This window comes from Desmodus rotundus, chromosome 5, assembly GCF_022682495.2.
Source record: "Desmodus rotundus isolate HL8 chromosome 5, HLdesRot8A.1, whole genome shotgun sequence".
NCBI classification, from domain to species: Eukaryota; Metazoa; Chordata; class Mammalia; order Chiroptera; family Phyllostomidae; genus Desmodus; species Desmodus rotundus.
Window position 1 is genome coordinate 55,177,573 of NC_071391.1, and position 13,876 is coordinate 55,191,448.

The window sequence follows — 13,876 nt, forward strand, 5'->3', positions numbered from 1 at the left end:
ACAATTACACTGGGTTTGCCAAGGACGAAAGGCCCCGCCCGGCACGCGCCACACAGGTCACCTACGCAGACGGCAGTCCTGAAGCCTCCACCTGAGCGCTGAGCCGTGGAAGGCGCGATCCAGGCCTGGCAGTTACACCGACAGGGCCTAGATAAGCCTGGGTTTGAGACCCAGCGGAATTTCACCGAAAACCGGTCTGTACCAGGATCCGACTCCTCTTCAGGGGAAGCCTTGGAAAAGGTGAAGGAAGGGAAGACGGAAGTGACGCAAGCCGCAAGGAACTGGAAATGACCAGAGCACGCCGGAAGTTTATTCGTTTCCAAGGCGACGGCGTTCTGCCGCCGCTCCAAGCAGGTGGCCGGAGTCAGAACGCAGGAAAGTTACTGGGGGGACAGCGTACGGGTGTTCGGCAGTCGCCGCCACAGCGACTCGCAAGGAACAGCAGCTGAAGACGGCGGCCGCCACAACCGGCCCTCGTGTGTGGAGGATAAACGGCCGACCCAGCCATCGCGGCGGCCGGTCAAAGGAAAGAGGTCGCGAAGACCGGGAGTTCAGTCTCAGCGAAGACGGGGAAAGAACCCACGACGATGATGACCAACGCTGCAGCGTCTCTACGGGAAGCGTGAGTGAGGACTTTGTCTTCTCCATCAGTGACTCCAGAAGGGTCAGTGAAGACCTGGGCCACCGCCGCGGTGGTTCTCGGGAGACAGTTAGGGGAGATGGTGGCCACGGTCACAGCAGCTCTTGGGAGAGAGTGAGACGAGACCGCGGATTTGGCAGCAGCGACGTCCATTTCAGTGAAGTGGGCGGCCACCAGTCTAGTGACTCTGGGGGAACCGTCAGAGAAGACTGCGGTGTCCACCTCAGTGCTACCTGGGAGGGGGTCAGGGAAGTCCGCAGCCTCGGAATCAGCGACTCCGGGGAAAGGGGCAGTGACGACCGCAGCCACCGCCTCAGTGGCTCTTCGGGAGCAGGGAGTGTCGATGGCGGCCCCAGCTTCAGTAGTTCCTGGGAGGGAGTAAGTGAAGACCGCGGCTACGCGGCCAGCGACTCCTCCCGGGTGAGCGGCAGCCAAGACTCCAGCCGCCGCCTCGGTGGCTCCTGGGAGAAGGAAAGTGAAGACGGAGGGTTCCGCTGCAGGGGCTCCTGGGAGAGAGCCAGGGAGGACGGCGGCCCTGGACCTAGCGAAGACGAAGGCGGCCGCTGCAGTGGTTCATGGGTGACAGCCAGTGAAGACCGCCGCAGCAGCAGGGGCCTGGACTCATCTCCTCCCCGGAGTCCGTGGGATCGCACCATGCCCGGGGTGCCCCGGTCAGGCCCCTCCACCTCGTCCACAGAGAACGCAACCCCGTGTAAGTCCGATTACTTCCATGGCCCTTGTCCCTGCCACAGTCCTTTTCTCACTTCTGTCCCCAGCAGCCCTATCCCTCTCTGGCAGTTGCCTTTCTCAGCTGTCACTCCTCATTTCCCCTAATTTTCAGTGGGTCTCAAAGCTGTTCACCTTTTCCCCAACCTCCCTCATTTTAGCTTTACTGCCTTTCTTTCCATCTGCACATTCCTGAGACTTCTCACCCACTGATGTCCACTCTCGTAAAATCTTAAGAACGCTTTAAGTTCTTCCTTGGCTTCTCTGAAGCATTTTCCCTGTGGAGGTGACATTAGACTTACCTAGTTTTCTTCCTTCCACTCTGTTGGCTCTCCCTCTTCTTTGCTGACTTTCCTTTCATCCTCTCCTTAAATGTTGCCTTTTACCCTGGGCAGTGCCATCACTGGCGCTTTTTTTCTTGCTATGTACTATGACTTCAACCCTACCGAGGACCCCCAAATCTATGTTATTCATTCAGTCATCTAGTAAATATTTATGAAGTGGATAAAATGTGCTGTGTCTTAAGGATATATCGTTAAAGAAGACAAGCATATTTCTTACCTTCTACTGGGGAAGATAAATACTGAACAAATAATGACTAATGTGATGAGTATTATAATGAAGAGTAGAGTGCCATCAGTTCCAGTAGGAGGTGAGGATGGGTATCAGAAAAACGTACCTAATACTGAGACATCTAACATTGAGGTCTGAACCTCAAATCTCTCCTCTGAGCTGCAGACTCTATGTACAAGTCCCTTCTGAAACTCTTGCTTGGCCACCTGGAGAACATGTCTGAAACATAATTTTGTATCTATATGCCTTTTCTGTCCTTTTGCGTTCACTGTCTCAGTGGCACTACACCAGGGAACTAAGCCAGTCTCCTTGGAGTTATCCTAATACTCTTCCCTTATTTTGTCCACTATTCACATCCAGTTTCAGTTCAGCCTGTTTTCATAGTGTTTGTTGAATATTGTGTTCCTAATGCTATTGTTTTGGTTGCAGGTCTCAACCTTTCTGCTATAGACTACCATAGCTATTTTCTTACATGGTCTCCCTGAATCTCGTGTTGAAATTTTGCTTCCTAATCAATCCCCTCACCACAGCCAGTCCTATACACCCAGCATTACACATCTGATCATTATTCTTCTTCTGTTTAAAATCCCTCAACGACTCCCCACTTAAATGCTTCTAGCTCTTTGTGGCTCCAGTGGCTCCTGCTCCAGGTAAGCTGAACTTTGATGTATTTCTCTGTATTTGCCTGTCTTTCCTGAGACCTCAGTTCTCTGATCAGTCCAAGAAAAGTCATTGGTTTTCAGTTTGTTCACCAGTTCTCCATGCTCCGTTACATGTTACAACTGAAACGGAAGTCGGATCAACGTGTTAACCACAATTATCTTTGTAAATTATTTGGAAAGCCAAAGCCATTTTGCTCTTTCTTTTGACTAATTGCTTTAGTATTTTTTTGTATTGTAATATAATTGAAGCAACTGGATTTTTCAGTAGGCGCCAGGAGGAAAGTGCACTTCGGTAGCATACATGATGCAGTGCGAGCTGGAGATGTAAAGCAGCTTTCAGAAATAGTGGAACGTGGAACCAACATTAATGAAGTTGACATTCTCCATAAATTTACCCCTTTACATTGGGCAGCACATTCTGGAAGTTTGGAGGTAAGAAGCTAAATAAAACTAGGTTAAGTTTACAGCAGTTTTGTAAATTTAACCAACAGGACTGAGGTCCTGTGTTAGCCGCTGCAAATATTTTCCTTTTCAGTTCAGTCTCATGTTGGGTGTTTCGGTCAGAATGACTTTGTAACAAATTACACCAAAACTTAGTGGCATAAAATAACCATTTCTTTATGCTCAGGAGTGAAATAGGTATTTGGATCCCAGGACAGCTTGTTCTGCTCTATGACATCTGGGGCTTAACTTGAAAAGCTGGGGCTGGAACCTTCTGAGGTCTTGTTCATGCAGGTGTCTGGTGGTAGAGGTTGGCTGTAGGCTGGATACCTTAATTCGCCTCCATATGGGCCTATTTGTGGAGATTCTCCACCTGGGCTGGTTTGTGCTTCCTCACAGTGTGGTGGCTGGGTTCCAAAGGCAAGTGTAAAAGGTAACTTAAAGTGAGTAACATAATGAATATCTAGTTCTCTTAAATCCTAACATTTTTGCTATAATTGCTTCAGATTTTTGGAAAACAAATGGAATATTATAAATACATTTGAAGTCCCTGTGCACCCCTCCTAGGCACCATTGCTCTCCTTCCAGCTCCAGAGATAACTGTTACCCTGAATTTGGTGTTTATTATTCCCATCTTTGTTTTATGCTGTTATTGCATATGCTTATATCATTGTTTTAAATGACATGTTTTATATAAATGACATGTGTCATTCTGCAGCTTGATACATGTGGTTAAATATATGTAATGTAGTTTATTTATTTTTAAAGATTTTATTTATTTATTTTTAGAGAGGGGGACGGGAGGGAGAAAGAGAGGGAGAGAAACATGGATGTGAGAGAGATATATCGACAGGTTGCCTTCACACGCCCCCAACTGGGGACTCGTCCTGCAGTCCAGGCTTGTGTCCTGACTGGGAATCCAACTGGTTACCTTTTGGTTTGCAGGCCGACACCCAGTCCGCTGAGCCACACCAGCCAGGGCCTCTACTTTATTTCTTTCAGCAGTGTTGTGGTACTGTATTCTTAGACTAGGGTCAGGATTTATTCATTTTTCAATTCATGGATATGTAGTTGGTTTCAATTGTTAGCTAGTACAAGTAGAGCTTAGTCAATTTTTTAAGCAAAATTCCCTATTCTTGGGCTGTGTACAAAGATAACTGAGATTTTTTCTCATGATTCAAGGCTGTGTGTGGGGAGCTTATTTTAGCTACTCCATCTCCCCAGCCTGTGTAGGCTGCAGTAGGTCTATTCACTATGCAGTCTTTTTTTTTTTACTCCCCTCCCCTTATTTGACTTATACTTTGGCAGCTTTTCCATCTGTTTTGTGGTTTGAGTTTCAGATGTCTCCTAGTTTCGTCAAAGATGGGGTTTTCTTTCTGTTTTTCTTTTTTCTTTTTTTGATGATTTTGAAGAGATGAAATACTGATTTTACTCTGCCATATTCCAGTAGGATAGGACTTTTTTGATACACTATTTATTTAATCTCTTTTCTGATATCTTTTCAGCTTCTCTGATTACTGTGACTTAGGCTTCTTTGGTTAACCTACCCTGCCTGTTCTATAAATGTAGGTATTTTTATGCTTTGCCTTCTCTCTCTCCAGGCAGTTTTTTAGATTTCCTTGGCTTTATCACTTCTATGTAATAATCCATGGATTTGCTTTCTCTCCTGAATTCTGGCTTACGTATTGGATGCCTGATCAACAACTCGTGCAGATCTGACTAGCATCTCAAATTCAATTGCTGTAAAGCTAAACTATTATTCATTTCTATCCCGTTCTTGGTTTTCGGGACTAATGGACTTTGAATCATTATTGGGTTGTCTTAATTTTTTTCACCATCTAGAGCAGTGGTTTTCAACCTTTTTCATCTCATGGCACACATAAACTAATTACTAAAATTCTCTGGCACTCCAAAGAATATATTTTTTGCCAATCTGACAAAAAATATATAATTTTGATTCATTCACACCAGACAGCTATTGTTTTGTTGGCTGTTGTCACTTTTTAAATTTGACAGTCTAAGGTGTTTATGTGTAAAAAAAGTTTGAAACTTAACCTTATAAAACTTCTAGAAGAAAAATTAGGAGAAAGATCTTTGCAAATCATGTATCTGAACTTGTGACCAGAATAAGAGACTTACAACTCAGTAGTAAGAAAACAAAAAACCCAATTAAAAAAAATGACAAATGACTTCAATAGACACTTTCTCAAAAATAATATGGATGGCAACTGAACACATGAAAAGATGATCAACATCATTAGGCATTAGGGAAATGCAAATTAAAACCCCGATGAGATGCTACTTCACACATATTAAAATGACAAAACAAAAACAAAAATACTCAAGAAATGACAATATGAAATATTGGCAAGGATATGGAACAACTGGAACTCTCATACATTGCTGGTAGAAGTATAAAATGATACAGCCACTTTAAAAAACAGTTTGGTGGCTTCTTATAAAGTTAAACATATGCTATATGTTCCAGCAGTCTCACTTCTACATATTTACCTAGGACAGATAAGAAACCTGTACGTGAATGTTTACAGTATTCTTCAATACCTGAACAGGATTAGTATATAGTAGTCTCTCCAGAAAGACTTGTTGAATAAATGAATGATTTACTGTGATTATTAGTGAAGTTGAGCTTTTTAAAATATGTATTATTGGCCACTAATCTCTGTGACAGGCAAATGATACCTAAATGGTAAGCCTTTTCAACAAATGATATGGCTATGACTGATTTTAGTGTATTGCAATGATATAATCAATTAAAAAAAAAAACTTCTTGAAGGTAGAATTTACAAACTTGAACATAAAAACCCAGTAATACTACATGTGGCACAGACCTCTAAGTACTATATTATAATGAGACTTAGGGTAGTTTTAAAAAATCTTAAATGAAAATGCATTTGATTCTCACCCTTTTTAAAATGTAAATCATTGTTTTTAGAGAGTATCATCCGACTAACAAAGTTTGCTTTGCTACAGACGCTTCTGGACCCATTTAAAAAAATCCTTGGCAGAGGTTGCAAACTAGCAGCCTCTGAGTAAATTTGGCTCACACATATTTTGTTTGGGGTGTACAGTATTGGTTAAATATTAGATTTGGATCAACATTTTACTCACAGCGACGACTGGCTAGAATTGAGTAGCATGTGCACCTTATTGATGAGGAGTGTAGTCTCTAGTTTTTTACAGTTCCCACTGCTTCCTATTGTTTACCCAACAGTAAAGCCAAGCCCTGCCTGGTGTGGCTCAGTGGGTTGGGAGTTGTACTGCAAACTGAAAGGCTGCTGGTTCGATTCCTGGTCAGGGTACATGCCTGGGTTGCAGGCCAGGTCCCTGGTTAGGGGTGTGCGAGAGGCAACTGATCAATATTTCTCTCCCTCTCTTTCTCCTTTCCCCTATCACTAAAAATAAATACATAAGTAAGTAAATAAACAAAATCTTAAAAGAAAAAGTCTAAATGTTGGTTACCGTATCACTGTGCCTGTGCTTTTGTTTTTCTTATACCTGGTTCCCTCACTCACTTATGATGCTTCTCTGGCTGCAGTATTTCATGGTAACAGACTAAATTTAGATGATATAAAAATGTTCAAAACATCTGCCTTATCACTTGTGAACATGATTATTTTCTTAATTTAGTGTCTTCATTGGCTCCTCTGGCATGGAGCTGATATTACACTAGCAACTACAAGAGGCTGGACAGCAGCTCACATAGCTGCAATCAGGGGTCAGGATGCGTGTATGCAGGTAATAATAACTTTGTTTACTTTTTAAAAATTCAGTAAGTTTAATACTTCAGCATAGTTCTGATAAGCTATTGCTTTTATTTTAACAGTTTGATTCTATAGATTTACTTCTATTGGGTTAGCTAAAAAGTCCGTTAGGTATTTTCCATACGATGGCTCTAGTAGTGTTTATTTGTCTTCAACTTCATTCGATACAGTTTTGTTGGATTGCATTGTGACAGCTGTCATATCACCCTGCGTTTATTTTTAATTTTTTTTGCAAAAATTTTTAGATACTTAATTGTATTATGAAGCTGGACCAACACTGGGCCTCATAAAACTTCTGGGGCGTTAGAACATGGGCATGGACATACAGGTAAAGTAAGAATTCAGGTGAAAGTTAAACAAAATGCCTTCGATGGAGTGGTAGTGAGAACAGTCATTTTACCTTCAATAATGTTTCTTGGCCAATTAGACATTCTCTTGATCAAGCCCTAATATTCTGAAGTTATATGCTTCCTTCCCTTCTTCAAACAGTGTCAGATCACCAGTCTGGGATGAGAATCACGACAACTGCTTATTCCTATACAGCGTGCTCCTCATGACAACTCTGTGGGGTAGGGGTTATTGGAATTTCCACTTCCTAAATGAGGAAACTGAGGCACGGAGAGGCTGAGGAACTTGCCTAAGGTCACATAGCTAAGGGGTGGTAAAGCTGGGACTTATTTCAGACTATCTGGCTCTAGAGCCTAGGTGGCAACCACCATGTTATACCTCATGTTGCTCAGAGTCTAACAAGCCAGTGGACATACTGTCTGCCCTGTCCTCCCATTTTGCAGGACTGATTGTCAGATTTCCACCTTGTTGAGGAGATATGACCCAGTTCCTTTGCCATCACGCCTGGGCTGATGTAAAGGGACACAATGTGATCAGGGTGACAACTAAGTATGTTCATGTTCTCTGTGCTGTTTAGAATGCAAGGAATCCTGACCCCAGTCATAGGCTTCAAAGCTGGCTTGGAGCAAGTGCGTCAGAGGAAAGTAAAATCTGCACCAAAAAAATGTTAGAAGGAGAGTCAGATTCTTGGAGTTGCAAGAGAAAAAAGGAGGGGTAGGGTGGGAAATGGGAGAGGGAAAAAAAGGCACAGGCATAGAAGCTGAACTGAGAGCACAGTTGAAGGCATTCAAAACAACAGTTCTGTTTAGGATCCAGCAAAAATACAAGAGTGAGGTGTCATTTTGGTCCAACCAAACAGATTTCTGTTTGGGGAAGTAACTATAGCCGATTCACCAGTACATGTTTATTTTCAGATACCTAGCGATTTCTTACAAAAATAAAAGGCCATCGTAGTTTTATACCAACCTTGAGATTATTCAGACATGCATTTCATATCACTATAAAGGAGAAATCCAAGGTTATGTTAAAAAAATAATTATTTACTTTATATTTTGGGAGATTCTATTAGGAATATTAGAAAACCCTAGAAGGAATGTATATCTTAGAGGGAATGTTTATAAATGCCAGTTCTTTTGAGAAGTCCATGTGAACTTCAGCTGCTGGGAATACTCCACTTTTCACTAAGAGACTTTTCTGGGCTTCCATCCAGATCCTGGCCTCCTCCCTCCACCAGATTGCCCACTGCTGCCTCTCCTTCCTCACAGTCCACTTGCTAATTCTCTCACACCTTTTCTTACAATTTACGTTTCCAATGCTCTCTCAATTGTCCGACTAAAACTTCTCTCTCAGCTGATACCAATTCCAACCACCTCTTTCTGTATCTATCACCACTTCCCTGACTTTGTTTCAAATTTATTTTTTAAAATAATTTTTATCTTATTTTTTTCCATTACCATTTAGTCCCCCTATACACCCCTCCTCCTGCAATCACCACACTTCTTTTAGGTTGGTCAAAAAGTCCATTAAATTTTTTCCATATGATGGCTCCAGTAGTTATTTGAAACAGTTTTGTTGGATCGTATTGTGACAACTGTCATATCAATGTGCATTTAAAAGAAACTTACCAAAATTGGTGAATTTTTCTGCAGCCATTTTAACATTGAAGATGGAAGAAAATACACAACATTTTTGGCATATTATACTTTATTTCATGAAAGATAAAAACGCCACTGAAACGCAAAAAAAAAAAAAGATTTGTGCAGTGTATAGAGAAGGTGCTGTAACTGATTGAATGTGTCAGAGGTGGTTTGCAAAGTTTCTTGGCACTATTGACCTTCTGGCCAAATAATTCTTTGCTGTGGGGCTGTCTCACACATTGGAAGATGTTTAGCAGCAGCCCTGGCCTTTACCCATTGGAAGCCAATAGTGGGAGATAGCTGACATACTCAAAATATCCAAATCAGTGAGCTTATTGATGAAAATGAAAAATGTGTCTTTTATTTTATGGAAAAACTAAATGGATTTTTTGGCCAACCCAATATGTTCTAAACAAGAACTTACAGGATTCTATGTCTTATGTATTTTAGTATCAATTATCCACTTAAACAAATGATATAAGACAAGAGACCTTTTTTATCTTTGAAGTAGTTGTTTATCTGTTTGGGTTGTTTTAAGGGCTGTCACAGTGATGCACAGATTATCTCCTTTATGGCTGGCCATGCCTCAGATTACTTACTTAATGTGTTTCCTGGCCAGAATGACACATTAGTATGTGGCAGGATCTAGTTTATTAGATTAGCTGGATTTAATCAGTGTTCTGAAATACACAGGAATTTGGAAGAATACAAAATTGTATAAGCAAACAGTCCCTGCCTATGAGAAGCCTGAGATTCTGTTTGGAATGACAAGAGCTCTATTTAGTCACTTACAATATAGTACAAAGCACAGTTTGTGATTAAGGCTCTAATGAAAAATACAGGTGGGAAGAATTATGGAATTTAGCTGGAGATAGAAGAATCATAAATGGAGGAAATACAGGTTTAGCTAAGCCTATAAGAATGAGTTGATTTCAGAGGTAAGTAGTAAAGAAGCACTGTAAGTAGGGAATATGTCAGGAGCAAATAAAAATAATTATCATTCACTGAATATTTTTAAATGTGTCAGTCAGAGTCTCCCATGTATCAACTCATTTAACACAACAGTCTTATGAGTCCTCCCCACTTTTTTAGATTAGGAGAGAAGATTCAGAGAGTTAAGTACCTTGCTAAGTACATGACAAAGCAAGGATTTGAACCTATACTTTCTCCTCTTAATCTCTATGTTATAATTCTATGTGAAGTCCCTAAATTGGAAAGATGAGGTGTGTTCATGGGTTATATTACTATTATATAAGTTTGACTGAGTGTAAATGGTTTGTTCTATGGACTGTTATGAACTAACTTTGTATAAGCTAGATTTGTAAAACATCTGAGAAGCAGAATAAAGATTTCAGTTTCATTTGTATAGGAAAGAGGTTTTATACATGTATAGATACAAGATATATGTATATACATACACATACACACACATGCCCATGGACATTAACAGTAGAATACAGTAAGGAAAGCTGTATTTCAGGAGATTATTCTTGTGAAATGTATCCAGGGTTACCTAGGATGAAGAGAGAGTTTGGGAGCAGGAAGACCAGTTAGAGATTTTTGGTGTACTCACTAACCATAGACGATGAAATGAGGTGATGGCAGTGGGAAAGAGAGAAAGTGATTTGACATCTTCCAAAGCAGTCAGTGACAGAGTATGGTGAGAATTTAAAGTTGTGAGTCAGAATGTCAGATAATTATGAAACTGTCAATAAGGAAGTAGGGATACCTGAAAGGCCGGGGAGATTTGGGAGAGAAGAGGTTGAGTTCATGCAATTTAGCACATTTTGAGTTTAAGGTGCCTGTAGGTCATTCAGGTGCAGAAGGTGCAGGCAGTTGAAAGGGGACTAGAGACAAATATTTCAGAGAGAGAGAGAGAGAGAGAGAGAGAGAGAGAGAGAGAGAGACAGACAGAGACAGAGACAGAGAGCCAGGATCCTTTAGGCTGTGCAACTGAAGGAAGAAGTTTAAGGATTAGGCAGAGTATCAGTTACAGGATAAAACTAAAGGGAATAAAGCTTAAGGAAGTGCCATTGAATTTAAGTGCTGTCTATAGGGGGACTCCGGCTGCATTTCTATGCAGGGGTGGGGGTGACACTCAGGTTGCAGGTGGAGTTGAAGCTGAGGTATTGATTTGAGAAGTAGGAAGTGGAAATGGTAACTTTAGGGGACATTGGGGTCAAATGAAGCTTTACTGGATACTTTCCTTCCTCTGATAATGAAGCAATAGTTCAGGCCATTCCCTCTGCCTTGATTGTCCTCTTTTCAAAGTGACCTCTTCCTTCTCAGAGCTGGTGTGGTGCTTTTTGTAGTACACATTTAGTTCTTGCTTATCAAGGACAGATTTGTATGGTTATCTTTGCCTCTACATAAGCCTAATTCCCTAAGTTGATATGTCTTCATATTCTTTGTAGTGACTTTTAAAACATAGTAAATGCCATATATATGGTTTGTGATGACTTAACTAGTTTGTTAAGGTAAGTCAGACCAAATAATGGAGAGTGTTCTTCCTAAAACTCTTGATAGGAGTTATGACTAACTGAAGTTTTTCTAAGATACTGGTAAATATGGGGTGGTTAAAAAATAAAAAACTGCTCAGGGAGAAAAAACTAAAAAAAAATATTAACGAATAATTTTTTGAAGCAATTACTCGGGACATCATATAGAGGGATATGCTGTGTATATGATATAACCCATACACAGAAACTGGGCCACTTGTACATTCAGATGGAACCTTCTCAGAGGCAGTTAGAAGCTTGATTTGGAGCTTAGAACCAGTTACTTTAATAATGAAATCCTTTTATTGTATTCAAAACCCAGTTAGTAAAATATTATACGTTTGAAATAATGCAAGTTTAAATTTCACTTTTATTAGCTTGGTGTTAAAGTATTTAACTCAGTGGTTATTAATCAGTGCTCATGAAAAGTGTGCCTTATAAACTGTATATAATGTTCAGGTCAGAATGTGAAATCGGGTATTATAAAGGTTTCCTGGGCAATGTTAAAAGGACTTTAAACATTTTCTTTGGATTAGCTGAGAACTTCTCATACTTTGCCTGTGGCCTATATGTAAGAGCATATATAATAATTTAGCTAGGTTTATAAATTGCCTGCCTTTGAATTATCTGCATCTGCATTTATGATTTAACATCTGTATTTGTATGAACTCATTCTTATTTCTCTGTTTTTAGGCTCTTATAATCAATGGAGCGAATCTGGCAGCTCAGGATGATCGTGGTTGCACTCCTGTACACCTTGCTTCTACACACGGACATTCTTTCACTTTACAAATAATGCTCCGGAGTGGAGTGGTGAGGGCTTCCTGTTAATATGTGAGAATGTATAGCCATATAAGTGAAATAGCATTAGGTGGTCTGATTATCTTTTCCTGACTTTCTAAATACTCTCCATGACTTTAGGGAAAAGATTTTTTTTATCCTCACCCAAGTACATTTTTTCATTGTTTTTTAGAGTGATAGGAAAGGGGAGAGAGAGAGATAGAGAGATAGAAAGAGAGAGAGAGAGGAAGAGAAAGAAAGATTGATTGGTTGCCTTCTCATATGTGCCCCCACTGGGGATTGAACCTGCAACCCGGGTATGTGCCCTGACCAGGAATCAAACCCAGGACCTTTTGGTCTGTGGGATGACTTTCCAACCAACTGAGCCACAGAGGCCAGGGCTTTGGGGAAGTAATTTGATCTCTACAGCTTTTCTATCTTTAAACATGGGAACAAAAATTTAGATAAATCTTAAAAACAAACCCACTTAGTTTAGTAGGGTAAACTATTTCAGAGGCTATGGGTTCTTCATGCCAGTTCAGAGTTTAACTGGGAGGATTCTGAAGATTCCAAACATAAGTTCACCAGTGATTGTAAATCTTTCTGAATTTCTGTGTGTATCTCTTATTTCACATAATAATTCATAAAGTGATTTATATCTCCAGAAATTTGATTATGATATTTATTTTTAATATTACTCAGTGGTTGTGAAAAAATAACTTCATATAAGAAAAGAACTACCTATATAGAAGACATTATGGTAAGAGTTGGTGTTTCTGTAGAGAAAAGTGAAAAATCTTAGTATTTTTTTCATTAACTCTTTCTTTATACTCTTAAAGATATGATTTGATCATTTGAATCCATTCCTTTCATTTTATTGTTCAGGAACCTGTGACGAGTAAAATGACTAGTAAAGTTCCTTTTTTAAAATTGATTTCAGAGAGTTAGGAAGGGGGTTGAGGGGAGAGAGAGAGGGACATTGACAGCAATTTGTTGTTCCACTTATTTATGCATTTATTGGTTGATTGTTTTATGTATCCTTACTGGGAATTGAACCCACAACCTTGACATATCAGGATGGCACTTACTTATTTTTAGAGAGATGGAAAGGGAGGGAGAAAGAGAGGGAGAGAAACATTAATGTGTGGTTGCCTCTCACACACTGCCCACTGGGGACCTGGCCTGCAACCCAGGCATGTGCCCTGACTGGGAATCAAACCGTCAACCCTTTGGTTCGCAGGCCTGCACTCAATCCACCAGCCAGGGCTTAAAATCTATTTTTATGTGACTAGTTATGTTCTATTTAAAAGTGTGTTACTAGCTTGTATGTTCAAATCAGTGGTTTCAGTAGTTTTCTTTTATATTTAGTGCTTGCTTTATAATGTTAAGAACAGCCGCCTGTTCTCATTTCAGAGTTAAGCTGCTAGACTTAGTGTTTCCCCTATAAAATGGAAAGAAATTTACTCTTTGTGAATGATACCTCTAGGATCCCAGCGTAACTGATGTGAAAGAATGGAAACCTGTACATTATGCAGCTTTTCATGGACGGCTTGGCTGTTTGCAACTTCTAGTTAAATGGGGATGTGGCATAGAAGATGTGGACTACAATGGAAACCTTCCAGGTATTCACGAGAGGAAGTATTTTATTTTTTCATTAATGTAAGCATTAAAAATGTTGATCATTTTTAAAGAAATTTAATATGTCATCATTCTAATAGTCCTTCACAAAACTTAAGTAGTAAATATGTTAACATGAACATTTTTCAAATCTTGTATTACTCCTATATTG

General features: G+C 40.2%; 1 protein-coding gene across 7 annotated transcripts in view; it reads left to right on the top strand.

Annotated features, from left to right (window-relative positions):
* The first annotated feature begins 308 nt into the window (after positions 1-308).
* ANKRD42 (ankyrin repeat domain 42) overlaps positions 309-13,876 on the top strand; it is a 77,339-nt gene continuing 63,771 nt past the window's right edge. For 4 of the 7 annotated variants that reach the window (XM_045182028.3, XM_053925562.1, XM_071221470.1 and 1 more), the window contains exons 1-5: positions 310-1,352; positions 2,867-3,033; positions 6,691-6,798; positions 12,001-12,120; positions 13,574-13,709. In XM_045182028.3, the coding sequence (XP_045037963.1) occupies positions 1,295-1,352; positions 2,867-3,033; positions 6,691-6,798; positions 12,001-12,120; positions 13,574-13,709 (589 nt within the window). In that variant the 5' untranslated portion in view covers positions 310-1,294. Of the gene's footprint in view, positions 1,353-2,866; positions 3,034-6,690; positions 6,799-7,069; positions 7,153-12,000; positions 12,121-13,573; positions 13,710-13,876 lie in introns of those variants that run through there. The other 3 variants (XM_045182029.3, XM_024572564.4, XM_045182031.3) reach the window with 3 other exon arrangements.